The following is a 17,959-nucleotide window of genomic DNA, read 5'->3' as shown; positions in this document are numbered from 1 at the left end:
TCAGGTTTATCCAAGTTCACTAGTGCATCAAGTACAGCTCTACGCGCAGTGGTTGCGGTAGTTGTCTTGCTCTATGGAGTTATTAAAAGCGCATTTATTTAGAGACCGCTGCTTGGCAATAAACGAGAATAAGCGATATAGGAAACTGCAGCTAATGTTTAAAAATGAGAATGTAACAATCGAGTCGTCATGGCGATTATCACTTTTAAGCAAAAGCGATAAAAATAAAACTACTCCGTGGACGGAACAGAGGATGTTAGTTTCCACGGCCCAACCCTGCGTGTCAACCGAAATTTCTTAACAACAGTAAAATGTGAAAGCGACATATCGGTGTGCGTGTAGTCAGTTTCTTGTCCCAAAAGGGTTGCCCGCTTCCCGATGTCCCTCTTTACAGAACCACTTTCCCGAAAGGCCTTTCCGACAACAAGACCGAAAACGCTATGTTTTGTTCAAAAATGTTTTAAGTTATGTAATAGTGTCTGATATCAGCAGTAATTTCTATGAACCGCAAGCGCTTCAAGACCACGGTATTCGGCCTTTCGCGCATGTAAGGTTACCGCGCAACAGAGGGAAAAAGAGTCTTTCTTCAGTGGGCACCCTCCTGGAGCCACAAAGAAGCTGTATTTAATAAAAACGAATTTCAAGAAGCGTTTCATTGACTCTCTACACAGCAGGCGTGAAATGTATCAAGGCTGCACGGATAATCGGTCGTGACTAATAGTGTCATAAACGGCCGAAGTTGCAAGACTGAACACCATCACTCTAAACAGGGATACACCTGTATGGGAATAAAAAGGGAGTAAGCTGTACTCTAGCGCACTCCTTTTTATAAAAGGGTGTGCGCTAGGGGACAACTTTATTCCCTTTTTACTCCTCTCTGTTAAGAGTGTATTGGCTTTAAGCCCGCAAAGCTCTGCTGGTCTGGGCTCCCTCTCTCCTTTGCATTTATGTTCTTTAATCTTTTGAGAGGACCAATGAAAAGGGAAGTGGGCCGTCGTTCAGTTGCTAGCACTGCATATTACGCCCGGTGGCCATATAACACGTTAACGCGGGATTGCAGAGGGCTCTCTTTCGCGAGCTACGACAAAAGTGAAAGCGAATAGGTGTATTCGAACACAAATAACAGTGTGCACAGACCACACCTTAAAACGGAAGGACGATTTTAAAATAGCAGTCCATAAAACTTAAATGTAAGGCCAGATCACGTCGTTACTCCTGCTCCCGCCGGGGACCCCAACAGCTTTTACTCACATGCACACAGGCATGCATTTACAAAACGCGCTGCAGCTTCTTGTCATCTTGTCAGCACGTAATTTCGCAAGTACGCAGCGAAATCAAAGAAACGTCCAGTTACTTTGAGCCTCAGTTGAAGCTTTGGTGGTCAATTTACAAAACTCGACAGAAGTAACTCTTCCACAAAACAGCTCATTAATGCGAAGGCATTGTATGGTTCTGTCGCGTCAGCAAAAAGTGTCCGCAATTTTGTCCGCACTATTACGTCGTTCTCTGAAGATAAATGTGTGAAAGTGTGATTGTGACAGTGTGTGATAAAATGTTGCAATGGGAAAAATTTGGTTGATGAGGTGTAATTAGTTAATTAATTAAACGCGAAAAAATACACTTAGACATAAAAATATCCATGGACGTCGATATAGTGCACGGACGTCAGAATAGCCACGGACGTCGATATAGCATGTGGACGTTTTGCTTTCGCACTGCTCTAATGCGGGTCACCGCAGTGATTCGATAAAGCAAATAATTAAACTAAAAGGGAAAAATAGTTTAATTATAAGGAAACACCAGCCGCAGTAGCTCGCTTCTGGGTGGGCGCCTCAGCCGCGTCGTGAGGGAAGGTTTAAAGGAGGGAGTGAAAGAAGGCGGTAAACGCTTGTGTTCGGGTGAGTACAGGACACCGTAGAGGAAACAGAATTTAGACCTTTAGGATCTGCTACCGTAAGAGCGACTTTAAGTTGAAGCCTGTCCCGCGACATGCATGTATGGGGACGCGAACCCCCAAATAAGTCTCATTTATCGTTTAACCCTTTCAGACGCTGATGACTCTTTCTCCACAATGAGAAAATTTATCTGCCTGAATAGCCCGCGCAGATTCAATAAGCCCAATTAGTCAGGTATGCAACGCAAAACATCAAAGGTTATACTTCTTATGCATACATGTACAAAATTCTTACAAAGTATCCATACCCAACAATTCTGGCCAAAAGCATTTGTCAATGGGAAAGAGCTTATGAACGCATTTTTTATATATTGCAAGATTTCACTGTGACTATCCATAATATCCGCAGATCTGCTGAGATCAGGCTTGCGTTGTTTTGCTATGAACGTTTTTGCTATCGTCAGAAACATTCCCCATTGCTTTTCTATATGGAATTTAACAGCTCGATGCCAGCGATGGAAAAAATGCAAAAGATTTTCCTACGCATCGGCACAAAGGATCACACCTTCAATATTTCCGTAACAGTACCTTTTAATGAATTTTTCTCCAAGAATACTGGGCATTACAAAGGCTGGAAACGTAATGTACGCGACTGTAATGTAAAGAACGGCTCACCAAGCACTTCGCAAGGGATGCACAAATCGCGCTGTAATTACACGAATTCCGCGCATGATTTGCACTCTGGCCGACGGGTGTGCAAAGTGAGTGTCTCGAGCGTACAGAATACAGAGCAGACGAGAGACATTCTGGGCCCATCGCAAACGAAGTGGTACAGCAACCGGTGACAGCGGTAAATACCAACTCGTTACAACGAACCATAGGATACACCTTGTGCAAGTATAAACACTCTGTTTTCACCGATCGGCACGGTCAACTGAGAAGCCGTTTCACGGACAAGCCGCGGGAGAGACTGTGTACGCGACAGTTGTGGCATCGAGGAGGACGCATTACCATGGCGACGCGCGATCAATTCGGTGGTCCCGCAGCACATACTGCCGGCGTTTCGAGCGCGGCAGCATGACGTCCAAAGGCAAAGACAACCTGGTGCCGCTGTTTACCTTCCACCTGAACCACAAGATCCTGCCTCGAAGAGTGGCCGTCGGAAAGTACGATGGTCTGCACCCGTGCCTCACCGCAGCCACCGCTTCCGACAAGGTATACACGTATACTATATTCCTCTCTTCAGTGTCTCCATCGCACTCAAGGTTGACTGCGTGCTGGTTCGGAATTACATTGTGCCAACTATACAGTAAACTGTCACTCCGCTTCTGGTAGGCCAGCTTTAACGATGCGATACGGACAGCGGAGAGAGACCGACAGGGACAACAACGATCGGCAGACCGGCAGACAGGACACACTGCTGGTCCTGTCCGCCTATTGTTGATGTCCGGTCTACCTCTGTAAACGCCGTCCATGCATCATCGCTCAAGTTGGCTTGGCCAAATGGAATCGAACCAGTTAGTGCGGAACTTTGCAGTACACGGAACTGCCGCTTACCACATGGCCGTGCGTCTTGGCGTGAGATCTTGCATCGAGCTACTTCGCCCCCTATGTCAAGAGGAGTGCTTTAGACTAGGTTGCGACATAACCTTTGCCACTTACGCCATCTACAAGTGCACCTCCAGCATAGTACTCCGCTTTGTGTCTTATTATTTTTTTAAACTTTTGCCCCCTTTGGTTATACTTAGCTTAGAAATGAACAGGTGTTTTCAGCATACCGCGCAAGCCTTTCCGGTTTGGTTTGGTTTATGTGTGTTTAACGTCCCAAAACGACGCAGGCTATGAGAGACGCCGGAGTGAGGGGCTCCAGAAATTTCGACCACCTGGGGTTCTTTAATTAACGCGCACTGACATCGCACATTACACGGGCCTCTAGAATTTCGCCACCATCGAAATGCGACCGCCGCGGTCGGGATCGAAACCGCGTCTTTCGGGTCAAAATTTCCGGAGTCCGTCACTATGGCGTCCCTCATAGCCTTAGACGCTTTGGGTCGTTAAACTCCCATAAACCGTGACAGATGCGCGCTGCATGCGTCAGAATTGACAACAACGCGGCATTGAAGGCATAGACCGTCGGCGTTCATTGTGTTATTGGCGTTGGCGTTGACAATTTTAGACTTCGATGATTTTAAGGAAAGGAAGAGCGCATAACTGGCTCCCTGGGTCAGAGGACGCCTGAAAAACGCTTATATGTGCAGTCCCCGTCAAAAGTATACAGCCCAAGGGGTTGGCTTACGGGGCCTGCAGCGTGCCTAGCTATGCATCCTAAGCGACCGCAATCTCTCGAACCATAAATGGCCTCGAGTCCTCAATTTTGCCAAGCTTTGGACTGCTGGGCTGTGCTAAGGAGCCGAGCTAAAAGGTTTAGAAGCAAACCCCTTGGGCTGTATACTTTTGACGGGGTCTGTACGTGGCGTGATGGGAGAGAGATGTGGGCTGCATGCGTTAGCGCTGACAACGTTGTGGCAGACACGCGGCACTGCTGCAATAGGCCGCCGAACGGCAGAACACCTTTGTTTTTATTGTACTAGAGTTATGACACCGGCAGGGTGCCAGGAGCATGCAGGAGGGCTGTTTCGTTTCTCACGAGGCTCTTCAGTGTCGCATGCACTCTATGCTATGGACACTGAATTAAATAGGCTCATAACTCGTGAAGAGTTCACTGGCTATGCTAAGCCTCACGGGGCTCCTCAACTGGCCAACTAGGCCTTGAGAGCGGCCTTTTCCCCAGAGGGCGCTGGGGCGAGAGGTGCGCGTTTGGTCGCCACGCAGGTTCTGGTGCACAACAACCAAGGTGCGGCCCGGCAGCGCAGTGGCGACCGCTGGGAGGGCGCGGCGAGCGGAGATGTGTCCCTGTTGAACGTCAACCAGACGGTGAGCTGTGTGGCGGCCGACAGCCTCAAGCCGGGCGCCAAGGAGGACGTGTTGCTGGTTGGCACGCCGACATCACTGCTCGCGTACGACGTGGAGAACAACTGCGACCTTTTCTTCAGGGAGGTGTGTACCAGACGACATCCAACCACCCGATGCGTATTGTCCTTTTGCGAGGGCGCACCTGTCGTCGCTTCTTTGCGTGGTGACGTATTCATTAAATGCGTAACTGCTATGGATACGAAAAAATTCACACGGACACTTCATTTCATTGTGATAGCAATGCGACAGCATTATAAGCTGTGGGTGCCTTTACCGGAAGTGACGTCACTTCCCTCCTTCCAATGGGAATTATCCAGTATGGTGACGTCACTGCACGAATTTCATGGTGGTGGTGGTGAAAACTTTTATTTTGTGAAAAAGAGTTTGGGAGCCACAGAGTGGCCCCGCTACATGGTCGGCGTCCCTAGTCCGGGACACCGCATGACGAGGCCCCGTCTCTCGCCCGTCTCACCAGAGCCCTTTGAGACTCAAGCGAGGAGCAGTTGAGGAGGGCAGTCTCCCATGCCTCTCTGGAAGGGGTAGGGGAAGGGGGAAGGTGGGGATTTTGAGTACATGCCCACACCATGTGGAAGATATCACAGGTCTCCCCACAGTGTGGGTATCGCCCATCCGTGTTAGGATCGTAATGTTTTATTATTGCAGGACAGAGTAGAGTACCTGTCTGCAGGCGCCTTAAAGTTCGCTCCTCCGTCTTACTCAGCCCTTTTGCAGGGGCCGGGAAAAGGCGGTGGTTGTCGCTATAATGTGTTAATATTTCCCTGAATCGCAGCAGCGGCTGGTTAGTCTCCGAGCCAGAAGAGCTGGGATGAGGAACCCGGTGAGTAAGCGCTCGGGCAGCCGCGTCAGCGGCCTCATTACCTCGTAAGCCCTGGTGGCCAGGAGCCCAAATGATTCTTTTGGGTGTTGGATCAGTGGCAGTCCGTCTTAGAATACAAGCAGCTAAGGGGGAGATCTCCCCTGCCAAGTAATGATCACATGCTTTTCGGGAGTCCGTAATGATGATTCTCGAATTGGCGTGGGCGGCAGCAAGCGCTATCGCTACTTCCTCGGCTCGCATTGAATTCGGTGCTCGAAAAGAGAGTCCATCAACGTGCATTTCCTGGTGAACGACAGCGGCCGTGTAAAATCCCGTGGGCGATGGCCCTGCTACGTCTACATAATATACACCGGGTCGGGAGCCGTGTTGTCTCTCAAGAGCCCGAGCCCGCGCTTGTCGCCTGTTTACGTGCATGTCGGTGTCCATGTTACGGGGGAGCGGGGAGACCCAGAGCATATGGCGCCACAGTACTGGGATACGCTCCGCCTCCTCTGGAGTGCAGTCGTGTTGAATGTGTAAGCGGTTTAGCAGGCGGCGCCCAGGAGCCGTTTGCGTGAGCCGCGTGTATTGGTTCACGAGGTGGGCCTCCCGCAGCTCCTGGTAGGAGTTTCAGACGACGCATTTCTCCCCCAAAGAGAATTCTAACGCTATCGCAGCAATAATCCGGACCTCAGTCTTTACCAAGCCGGACAGAGCGAGGATACGCATTACGTCCGCAACGTATTAGAGCGTGAAACAGAATTCCCTAGAGAGGGTAGCCTCGCCTACAGTGAAACTTAATTCGGGAGGCAGTGCAAGTGATGCATTGGCGACCTGAACGTAGAAGCAGGTAGGCAGTCTGGCGGTCATTGGAAGACATTCGTGAGATACCGCACAAAACCGCTGTAACCCGCTTATCCTAAATTCGGGCTCAAATCGTGACAGTTTCACCGTTTTCCGGCGCTTTTTGAAACCGCTTTGCACGCTTCGGAGTTCAGAAGCTGTCTCTGTGCGGTCTTGTGGAAGCTGGTTTCGAGTCTTATTGGCGCGGCACCCATCGACTGGGTGACGAGCGTGCCCAGATCCCGCCAAGCTCCTTGCATACCCCTGGTGTGGTTACAGGTGGCAGACGGTGCTAACAGCGTGACCACGGGCTACCTGGGTAGCCTGAGGAACCCCGTGGTGCTGGTCGGCGGAAACTGCTCCATACAAGGGTTCGACCACCAGGGGGAGGACGTCTTTTGGACGGTACGACTTATAATAGGGTAGTAATTACTCATTGGCATTGGCATCCAAGAAAAGGTAGAGTGACTGCTCCGATGAAGCGGTGGTCCCGGGTTCGAACCCTGGACCAAGAAGAATTTTTCTTTAACGACGAAGTTTCTGAGAAAGCTGTATAACTTTCCTTTGCAGCCGTACAGCTACGCTTGGGTGGATGCCAATGAGTAATTACCCCTTATTACCAATCTACTCCACCTTGGAGGATTCCTCTAAACATTTGGCCAACACAGTACGACATAGAATTAATATAATTTTAGCATGTGCAGCAACACTTGAGCAGCTCTGGTAGTTGCGAAAGAGGCACTCAATGGACACCACTGGCTTTCGGCGCCCCCGTTTAAGTGAATATTGTAACTGGCACACTGGACAGCCCGCGCAAGGCGCCTCACTCATCGGCGACTGCAATGACTTTCCCCACCACAATCGTCTTACGTATTTGTGATGCGATTTTATTTGCCGCGTTATTTCATGCAAGGATATCTTTGAGACGTCGTTTGATTCGCAGGTTTAAATTTTTCCTGGATGAACTCTGACATAATTTCTACTCGATCAGGATATCGTGTAAACTAGCTGTTTTCGTAGTTTTACTGACGAAAATAGAACAGCTTTATTATTCTTAGAGTGCTTCTCACCAATGATTTCTCATATACATTCTGCGTAAGTCCACATACAATACATCAGGTGCACCAGACTAGCACGCACTTGGCAACAACCGTCAACAACGACCAAGCCGATCTATTAACATGATACAGTCCGCAGAAACTCAAAGCTTTCCTTCCAAGAGCCATGAACTGGTGCTTGATACTAAATGCGAAAAATTACCGAAGACGCTTTGGAAATCCTAAAGTGTGCTTGGCGAAAGCCTTGTGGTCAACCCATTGCCGCTTCCCCGAGCCGCTTGGCGCGGAATCACTGGGCCGCTTCGGAGCCATGCGTCTCACTCACTCGACTGCAACGAGACGTCTGGCGAAGGAGCGACGGTGTGGCTGCCACCGCCAACGTGCGCGCACTCGTTCTACCGATACTGTATGACGTCACGGTTGCTATGCACAGCTGCGCCCCCCACCGGCGCACCGGTTGCTCAGAAGGGGAAGAAATTTGCTCCGCTCCGTGGACGAGAGGCCACAGTTGGCACAATTCCAGCGCACGGACGTACACCACGAGCATGAGCCATTAAAGGCTTTCGCCTTAATATTTGTCAGGAAGCGGGACGAAACCTAAATTTTTAAAGACCCTTCTGGTCGCTGCGCAGTACACTGCGCAAAGAGGCTAATCCTTTGTATAAGTGCGCCCTCCCTCTTAGAGGTGTCATAGCAGCGTTTTCTCATTTCCTTTCCGCAGGTGACCGGAGACAACGTGAGGGCGCTCGCTCTCTACGACTACAACAAGGACGGACTCAACGAGGTGCGCATTCTTTCTCGCAGCGAATCTGACGTCCCGCAATGAACGACGCGGATGACGAAAATGTTCGCAACCAGTTCACAATATCTGGATGCGTTAGTTGACAATGGATCACACTCGTCACTAAGAATACAGAAAAATCCGCAGAATACAGTGTGTCTCTGTTTGGCCGCCGTGGGCTACGTAAAAGCATTTGATTCAGTGATAACATCGCTGGTCAGGCAAGTGCTGTGTAATCAAGACATGGTACAGCCAAGCGCTCGGTTGTTAGACAGTATGATCTAAGACTGCTAAGACTGCACAGCGACCCTAGCCTCCCATAAAATAAGAGAGAAAATACCAGTTAAAAAGTTTGTCCGGTAGGGGGACACAATATATTCACTATTATGTAACAATTAACGGTGGATACCTCAGCAACCTCCAATGTGTTGACGGTTTTGTCCTGCAAAACAACTAAGGGAATGGCAGGGAAGACAGTTCAAGTAACCGTGCTGATCTGCACTGCACTATGCACTCTGAACAGAAAGGAGTACAAAGGGAGTAAAGTTGTCCACTTACTCTCTTTATAAAAGAGAGTGCGCTAGAAGATAGCTTACTACATTTTTACTCCCTTATAGGCGTATTCTGCAATGTGATCAATAATTCCAAGGAGGAAGCCCGTTATGTTTCCGATCCGATGAGAGTACGGAACCTATGTGCCCCATAGTCACTGAGTCGCTTTGGGACGTTAAACCCCAATAAACCAATAAACCTATGTGCCTGGTGACCACCATGGAAAGGCCTGTTCGAAGCCGTGTTTGCGCAGCTCCTGGTGGGGTCGGAGGACTTCGACATCCGGGTGTTCCGCGACGACGTCATCGTGGCCGAGATCACCGAGACGGAGGCCATCACGGCGCTGTGCCCGCTGACGCAGGAGTGCTTCGCCTACGCGCTCGCCAACGGCACCATCGGGGTGTACCGGGGCACCGAGCGCATCTGGAGGATCAAGGCGAGAGAGACCTCCCTTCTATGACGTCTCTGCCGAAGCTTTTGCTGTGTCGCCACCTCCCTCGAAACGCGAATCCCGACCCCAGCGGCCGCGTTTCGATGAAAATTAAATGCAAAAGACGCAAGTGTGCTGTGCGATGTGAGTGCACGTTAAAGATCCCCAGGTGGTCGAAATTATCCGGAGCCCTCCACTACGGCACATCTTTCTCCTTTATGCGTTAGCGTATAGAGCTCGTTTGGTCGAAAAGCCGTCGGCGTAGTATAATAGTCGGCACCGCGTGTCGGAGATAATCGGTGGCTCCGTAAAAAAATCGTATCATAGTATTTGTGTTTGTGGCTCGTGATTGAAGATTTATTAGTGTGTGATAGGCGATGAGGAGTTATTGAAATCATTGCAATTAGTTGATTAATTAAACAAATGAAAAAAATTTAAAATTTGAAAAAAGAGGGGAATCAAAGGTTTCAAAATGCTCAGAATGAAAAGCCAATGCTTGATGGTGCTAATGATCAATAAATTAAGTAAAACAATTGAAAAAATGAAAATGTGTTCAAATGTGTCAAACTGCTCAGGATGGAATGCCTAACGCACTGCGCTATCGTGTCAAACCTTTAGGGCGGAGCTTAGGTGTCCTCTCCAATTTTTCCTCTTTCTCTCCCTACCTTTCTCCCTTCCCTCACGGTGCGGTTGAGGTGTCCACCGAGAAGTGATGGAGTTACTTTGCCATTTCGTTTTCTAAAAAAACACTAAATCCACTACGGCGCAGTTAAGGTGTCCGCCGGGACACAAGACATTTACTGAGCCTTAATTTCCTTTGCTAAAAGCTAATTTAATTTATTTCCAGGCATGTCCGGCAGGCTTTCTCTTCATTACGTTGTTACAACTACATTCACTTATCAATCAGAGATCACGCGCACCGCAGCTAGGTGGCGTCTCGTTCGTTTTGTCCGGTCGCTACGATATGTATCTCACCGGGCATGCCTCGCTGAGCGAGTCATCCAAGATATATAGCTCCTGCATGCAGTGCGGTCTCCTCTGCTCTGCTCGAGCGAATTGCTGCTTTCTTGCGCAGTCCAAGAACCACGCCGTGTGCTTGCACGGGTACGACATCGACGGCGACGGACAGCCAGAACTCATCACGGGCTGGAGCAACGGCAAGGTACGCCTCACATCTTCTCGTTCCTCTATGGCTGGTAGTAGTCGCTCAGACATTGCACCAAGTGTGGTTCAGAATCCTATTGAACCGGGCACACATACATTTCAAACGAACGGGCTGGCAATCCCATATCATTCCAGCAAGGAGACACAACCCGCATGCAGAAGCACGCGAGCGATAATGGTAGTGCCAGCAAGGGACCCCTCACGTTATTGCTTGTGCTCTGCGCAATATGTACAATGCGTGCAGTCCGTCACCCAAGTGCCACTCACAGAGGACTTTACATAAGGTCCTTTACGTCGCTACAGAGAGCAGCGACGTGCAATGATGCACTTATTTGCCCATTTAGACGCTATTGGTATTTTAGACAAACTCTACATTGCCCGAACACTTGATCACCCCGCTGTACATGCACATAGTTTGACTTCGGTCTCATCCAGAGAAGCCAACGTGCAGTTACCTATTACGCTGCAACCCTCTTCAGTGACCGCACTCTTTTCAAGCACACTTCTTCCATCTTTACTCCTATATTCTCTCCCCTACGAAGACTGGCATATAAGCGAATATTCACGCCAGCTAAAATCTATGTTTTTCATTAACGAGCTCTCTCTCTCTCTCTCTCTCTCTCTTTCTGCTGTAGCAGGCACACGTATGGCAAAGGATGGGTTGTTTACGCATCTGACACCTTAAGCATGTTAGAGAGCGCCCACAGTCTGGCTTTCACGTCCCAGTACACTGTCGTAAGGTTTCACAGGTCAGGGCACATGCTCAGTGCTTGCCCTAAGATCATGTTCTCGTATGTTTGGCTGTTCGTTTGATTCTATGAATTTTTAAGATACTTCGCATATTGTATTATTAATCTCTAACTGAGCTCGTCCCCCACGAGTCCCTCGAGTGAATAACAATGTGTTTCCCAGCAGGATGCGTATGCAAATTCTTCCTGTTTAAATACCGCCGCGGTCGCTTTAGTTACGATGACCCCAAAAGCCCCGCATGCACATGCCGGCGAATGACAGTACTACCCCGGAGGACCAGGAGGTGGGGGCGTTATATGAGGACGGAGAGGGAAGACGTATGGTATAGCTATCTGTGTCACTATATACGTGACTTAATTCAGAGCTTTCGAGTTCTGACTGGCTGTATCTTATTTTCTTAATTCTAATTCCATTTCGGATAACAGTTCGTGCTCATTTTTCTCTCCACTGACTGCCAGGCACTGCCAGGCGAGCTCTTTAAGTTTTTGACCGGCCTGACTCGCGTGCCTGTTCCCTTTACAATGAAACGTATTCTATACTTTTGTGTTGTGTTGCCTTGTGGTGCATTGTGTTGTAGTGCGTAGTCTAGTGTAGTGTATTGTGTTGTGCTGTGGTGTATTATGTTGTGTGGTGTGGTGCACTGTGTTGTGCTGTTTGGTGTGGTGCGGTGTGTTGTGTTGTATTGTGCTCTGCGGTCTGGTGTGGTGTATTGCGTTGTGCTGGGTGGTCTGGTGTGGTGTAGTGTGCTGTATTGTGTTGTGCTGTATGGTCTGGTGCGGTGTGGTGTATTGTGCTGTGTGGTCTGGTGTGGTGTGCTGTATTGTGTTGTGTGGTGTGGTACGGTGTGTTGTGTTGTGCTGAGCCGTGTTGCGTTGTGCTGAGCAGTTGTGCTGAGTTGTGTTGTACTTCTCACTACAGGAAGAATGAAAAGTATAGTTGTTTTGTCTCTGCGTCGTACCAATATTTCGCCCTACACTATCGGAGTCCTATTGCGGCCCGGTTGTAATGATTCCCACCGTGTGTCTTAAATTAGCGCGCTGAATAAAAAGTCACAGCTGACCCTATCTTCGCCTCACGCAGGTGGATGCCCGTAACCTGCTGACGGGCGAGGTTGTGTTCCGTGACAGCTTCGCACACGGCGTGGCGGGCATCGTGCAGGCCGATTATTGCCACGACGGCCGCGAGGAGCTCATCGTGTGCTCCGTCAACGGAGAAGGTATGTCCCATTGTAAACAGAATTCATATGCAGAGTCTAGAGCAAAAGCGGCATACAGACTCCAAGGCGCACCCTCTCGAATTTTTGCTCAGCCCTAGTGGCATTCATTATGGCAATGCCTGTTGATTCCCTACTGCTCTTCCTCGTGCGCTCCAAATTCATGGCACACTCATCTGGCAACATCGTTTTTTTCAGCTGTGTTACTCTAATCGATGCTACGACGACCGGTATTGCCATGAAACTGAAACTGAGGACCATTATTCCTGCGCATCATTAATCATTGTGAAGCATGTTTTAATGCTCGTTGAAGCCGCGAGTTTCTCAATTTGTATCGACCCTTGCCAAACAAAGGCTGTTGGCCACAGTCCTGCAGACAGAGATGATGGTACAGTCGGGGCCAAAAGTCCCCGGACCACGTGTTCCTCAAACGAAGCTTGTAGCTCTACTATCAGACAGCGGCTGGAGACCGCACTTGTGGAGATGAAAGAACAAAAATTTAACTTTTACCTCCACAAGTGTGGTCTCCAGCCGCTGACTATTAGCAGAGCTATCGGCTCCGTTAGAGGAACACGTGGTCCGGAGACTTTTATCCCCGACTGTACATCGCGATGGTCAATCCCCTTTCATCTGCCCCCCCTGTGATGTCACGCTATCAGGTACAAAGGTATTAGCCACGTCATCATGAAAATTGTTCGACGGCATTGGCTCGAGGGCCTCAATTTCAGGGGCATATATCGCTTTATATCCGACTATAGTCTATAGATCTGAAACTCGGACTCGAAGCCCGCCCATTGCCCATAACCAGTTTGCGGGGTTTGATGCTCGGGTTTAGTGGGAAGTTTCGAAACTGGTATGATCACAGAGTTTCTAGGGCAAGGCAATGACCGTACTGCGCGTGTATCTTGTGGGCGCAGTCCGGGGCTACCTGCCGACGACCACCGAACTGCGGCAGCAACTGGCGGACGCCACGTTCGAGCAGGACACCGTGCGGGAGCTCAGTCACAAGAAGCAGGCGAGTGTGCGCGACGGGAAGCCTTGTAACGGGGTCGCGTCGTCTTTCCCACTAATTCGTCTTTGCTAACGCTATTAAAACCTGACGCTAACGTCGTTACTGTTTAACGCTTTTATTGTTTGGAAGTCCCTATGCTACATAGTTGAAATATGACGCGTACACTGTCAGGAGTGACGCTAACTCTAAGATTCAACGATAGCAAACTGCCGCGGTGGTGGTGGTGGTGGTCTCTTTTATTACGCCCGAAAACAGGGGACCAGTCCAAGGACCGGTTGCGCTGGCTTAGAGGAGGTCGGCGGGGATCCCTTGGATGTCGCGGCCTCCACCACGCGCTGGATAAGCCGGCGTTGGTCTGCCGGTTCGGAAGTACGCAGGAGAGACTCCCACGTCTCTGGGGTGTTTGAGTTGTTTGTGTTGTAATGTGTACAAGTCCACACCATGTGTATGGGAGTGGCCGGAGTTGAGCAGTGTTTGCACATGGGGTCTATCTGTTGCGGAAAGATCCTGCTGTATAAGAGGGGGTTTGGAAAACTGCCAGTTTGTAGTTTGCGCCATTGGACGGCCTCGCTTCTTGTTAGATCACGGTGTACGGAAGGATAGAAGCATCTTTCGAGCCGGTATATAGTGCTGGAGTATGTCCGTATAGGTGGTGAGTCTCAGTGCCCTTGGCGATCGGCTGCTGAGTCCAGGGTCCCGAGCTTAAATCCTGACGCGGTGGCAGCATACAAGAGGCCCCCATGCGCTGTGCTGCGTTAGAGCTCGTTGAAGAACTCCGGTGGTCGAAATCAATCCGGAGCCCTCCACCATACGGCGTTCCCATAGCCCACGTGTCACTAAAGGATGTTGAACCCCACATGTCGTATCGATATCATAGCATTGTCAACATTCATGCATCGTGACAAAGGCTGTGGCGCTAACGGCGTTGTAGGAATGAGGTTCACCGAGCAAACGCGCATGCGCAGATGCTGCTGCTGGAGATGCGGAACTACGAGGCCAACGCCAAGGGGGCGGCGGCAGTTGGAACAGCCACGGACCAACGCTACGGCTCCATACCGGTGAGAGCGCGACATCGCTATATCGTATCAGCAAGCCACGCATGTACGCACCTAATATGTCTGTAAGCATGTACAGGCAAGAGCAAAAGGTTGCGGACCATCGACGCCACAGCAAAAAAGCTCAGTTCTCTCGCAGCCAAGGCGTGCAACCTGAAATTATCTAGTGCGCTGTGCAGTTCGCACATGGGTGTTAAGGCTGCATTGCTCAGTGTGAGGTCTCCTTTGCGCATCCGCTTTTGTTGGCGCATGTATTTGCGCGCATATATGTGTACACGCGCAAGTATGCATTCGTGCATGTAGGTACAGTCGAAACTCGTTATAACGACACGGTTTGTAACGAAATGATGGATATAACGAAGAGGTGACGATTCCTCTAGGAAGCTAGGTCAAGACGGGCTGTAATGAAGTAATCGCCGTCCCCTTCAACTTCGTTATAACGAGTATAAATGCCTACCTGTGTGTATTCTGAATTAAAGCCATAAATAATAATCAGTTATCAGGAAAGGAAAGGCGCAGTAACTGTCTCAGTCTCCGTGCACACCTGAACCGCGGCTTGAAGAAAGGAATGAAGGAAAAGGAAGAGAAAAAGAGGCATAAATGCCATGGACGAAAGTAATTTTACCGTGAATGGTAAGCGACTCGCCAACAACACAATTGTTTTGTTCTGATTTTTGGAATATGATAGATGATGAACTCTGGGAGAAGGGCATTGTGCTTCAGGATTGGCGACATAGATGGTTGAGTAACCGGCTTGAGTTCCAAACCATAAATCAGAGTTTGCAAAGCAATTAATCATCACCACCATCAACCTAACTACGTAAGCTGCAGGACAAAGGCCTCTTCCATAGATATTTAATTAACTCACTTTAATTAACATCAGCTGCGGCCACTTTAAACTTTTTATTCGAATCCAACTAATTACAGTGGCTAAAGTAAGTGCTAGTCAGTTATTTTATTCTAATGCGTCCGTACATGCGAGGACACCGAGAGTTCGATCTTAGCATTCACGCTCGCCAGCACAGGATATAGGGTTGCCAAGGTCGAAATAACACAGCAGGAAGTTTTCTGCCGTTACAACGGATTTTCTGTAGTATTGTCCGGTCCCCTGTCGTACGACAGAGCCAGTTCTGTCGTGACTACAGAAAGTTTTGTCGTCACGACAGGACGACAAAATGTTTTGTCGTATTTTGGCTCAAGCTTTGTCGCATTTTTCAAATGGGGTTCTCGTTTTAACGAACTAACACTATGTGCAAAACAACACTATTACTACGAGAAGCAACATCGATATAGATCGAGCAGCCCCTCTCTCCGGCGACACCTTTTCTTTTGTACGAAGCACAACGATGCCTCTTCGAAGCACTTAGGGCTGCAGCCGGACACAGACTTCGTTGCACATGCAGCGCACAATGAGGCGCACTCCTCTCAGCACACACAACATGTGCGAGCAACGGCGTTGTCAGATAAAGCTCGCCAGTGTCCGCGATAAGTATCTCAAGCGCCTCATACCAGAGGTTTTTGTCACCGCAAACAAGCGGGACAAGCAACGTATGGAAAACACTTCGAGGTTATAACGTGCGGCGTACAAGTGCTCTTGCATCACCCAAACGGTGTTTGACTCACGCTTGTTAAAGAAGGTCGGATGGTCGAAATTACCCGCGGTATACAGCTCTGTGCACGAATGTATTTCAAAAAATGAATAGCCCAGACGAGCATCTTTTTTATGATAGAAAAACTGACGCGCTCTGAGTAAAAAAAAAAAAAAAAAGAAGAGTAAAATGGGACTTACTCTGACACTTATTCCGCCAGAAGTTCCTCCAAAACAACCGTCAGTCCATGGAGAGAGTAACTGTGGCTGTCACATTAATTTTCTAAGGGAGTAATGGTTATTCCTTGAGGGACTAATAGTTGTAGTAACTCTGTCCAAAAAAGACTGTCCCCTGTACCCTTTTTGCTTCTCTCAGGCTTGAGTATGGACCCGTGTAATTACGTACAAGCACGGAAAACGGCTTCCTGAGAACCGTAAAAACATCCTCCCATGACAGTGACTGTCTCCGAAAATCTCCTTAGTATAGCAATTTTTTCATATTTTTTTTAAATACGTATACCCATTTTTCTAGTAACTTGATCAGCTGTCGAGCATCCGTTTCGCTGTCCATACTACTCATGGAGGGTCAACATTTGCAGCTTACAACAGTTGCAGTATTGGAGCAACACATGTTACTCATGCTGCAATTACCCATTCTGTTCGCTGTTACCTAACAATAACTACGAGCGATAGGCTGTAGCTTCCTCAAGCGTGTTTCTCTCAAGTCCACTCCAATCGACCACACAAGCTGAGATCGCGTTTCCTTGAGCTCGCTCGTAGCTTTCACCGCCTAGCCGCAGAAATTTGTTCCAGAGTATACGACCTGTCTGTCTGCATTAACAAGACAAAACAAGTGCTCTTTGCGCCGATGGTTCACGCTACCGCAAGCTTGCTCAGCGTTCACTTCAGTAAACGAAAGCGCTGTGTTCTGGTTAATTGTTTAAGCATATTAGTGTTCATTTTAATGCATGAAATATGTTGGACGTAAACATTTTCACTAACTCGTGACCGCACATTTTGTCCGTCTGTCCGTCCCACCACTACAGTTGTGCACCCAGGTTTGCCTACAATAGATCCCCTGTCTTTTATAAGCGTACGTTAATACATTAATGGCCGAAGTGTACACTATACACGAAGGATATGTCATCGATGTCATCCAGGTGATTGTCATCGATGTCATCCAGGTGAGTTTGGAGGACGAAGGTGAGGAGCAAGCAATAGAAAACGATAAAGAGAGGACGCTTACGACAAGCGCACAGAAAAGAGTGAAAAAGATAACCCACTGTGTTAAGGAATATCCTAATGCATTCCACGCAGTAGGATATTCCGGGCTACGCCCGGATTCGGCTGATAATTGTTTGACTGATATGAGGCCCTCATTTCTCATCAAGTTTTCATCACTCATTTTAAAAACTATTTTTCAAAAATGAAGGAAATAACTGTATCTGCATTCTGAATTAACGAAGGCGGCCGCTTTATACTGCGCAGGCCAACACGCAGCTGAAGACGCTCCTCGCCATCAACTCGGGCTCGGACGGCGTCCCGGTGAGCACCAGTGAATGGCCCCTCATTCGAGATAGATCACCAGCACTAAACAGCCTTAATATATTTCTCGTGTGTGTACAAACTAAGAATCCAGCCGGCATAAGCACTGTCCCTGGGACCTACATTGACTTATAAGCCTGTCCAGAAACTAAGCCTGTCACAGCTCTCTTGGCAGCCGAAGTCGAACCGGAGCTTAAAGCGTCCTTTTCAAGCGATGCGATTGGAAAAGGCGCTCGAGGACATACTGACTAGTTCCAATTTTTTCCCGAGCTCCGTGTAGAAAC

General features: G+C 48.9%; 2 protein-coding genes across 5 annotated transcripts in view; one reads left to right on the top strand and one right to left on the bottom strand.

Annotated features, from left to right (window-relative positions):
- The window catches only part of LOC149366002 (sodium-dependent glucose transporter 1A-like), a 71,885-nt gene that overhangs the window by 45,422 nt on the left and 8,504 nt on the right, over positions 1-17,959 (bottom strand). The window lies entirely within an intron of this gene.
- Positions 39-17,959, top strand: part of LOC149366001 (BBSome complex member BBS2-like) — a 36,654-nt gene continuing 18,733 nt past the window's right edge. For 3 of the 4 annotated variants that reach the window (XM_089547498.1, XM_089547508.1, XM_089547489.1), the window contains exons 1-10: positions 39-3,109; positions 4,727-4,951; positions 6,807-6,932; positions 8,307-8,369; positions 9,172-9,354; positions 10,424-10,510; positions 12,343-12,478; positions 13,393-13,490; positions 14,453-14,545; positions 17,619-17,675. In XM_089547498.1, coding sequence (XP_089403624.1) covers positions 2,972-3,109; positions 4,727-4,951; positions 6,807-6,932; positions 8,307-8,369; positions 9,172-9,354; positions 10,424-10,510; positions 12,343-12,478; positions 13,393-13,490; positions 14,453-14,545; positions 17,619-17,675 — 1,206 coding nt within the window. In that variant the 5' untranslated portion in view covers positions 39-2,971. The remainder of the gene's footprint in view (positions 3,110-4,726; positions 4,952-6,806; positions 6,933-8,306; positions 8,370-9,171; positions 9,355-10,423; positions 10,511-12,342; positions 12,479-13,392; positions 13,491-14,452; positions 14,546-17,618; positions 17,676-17,959) is intronic. The other variant, XM_089547501.1, reaches the window with a different exon arrangement.

The sequence above is a fragment of the Amblyomma mixtum genome, chromosome 1 (assembly GCF_055824585.1).
Source record: "Amblyomma mixtum isolate Tamu chromosome 1, ASM5582458v1, whole genome shotgun sequence".
NCBI classification, from domain to species: Eukaryota; Metazoa; Arthropoda; class Arachnida; order Ixodida; family Ixodidae; genus Amblyomma; species Amblyomma mixtum.
This window is presented reverse-complemented; position numbering and strand designations above follow the sequence as displayed.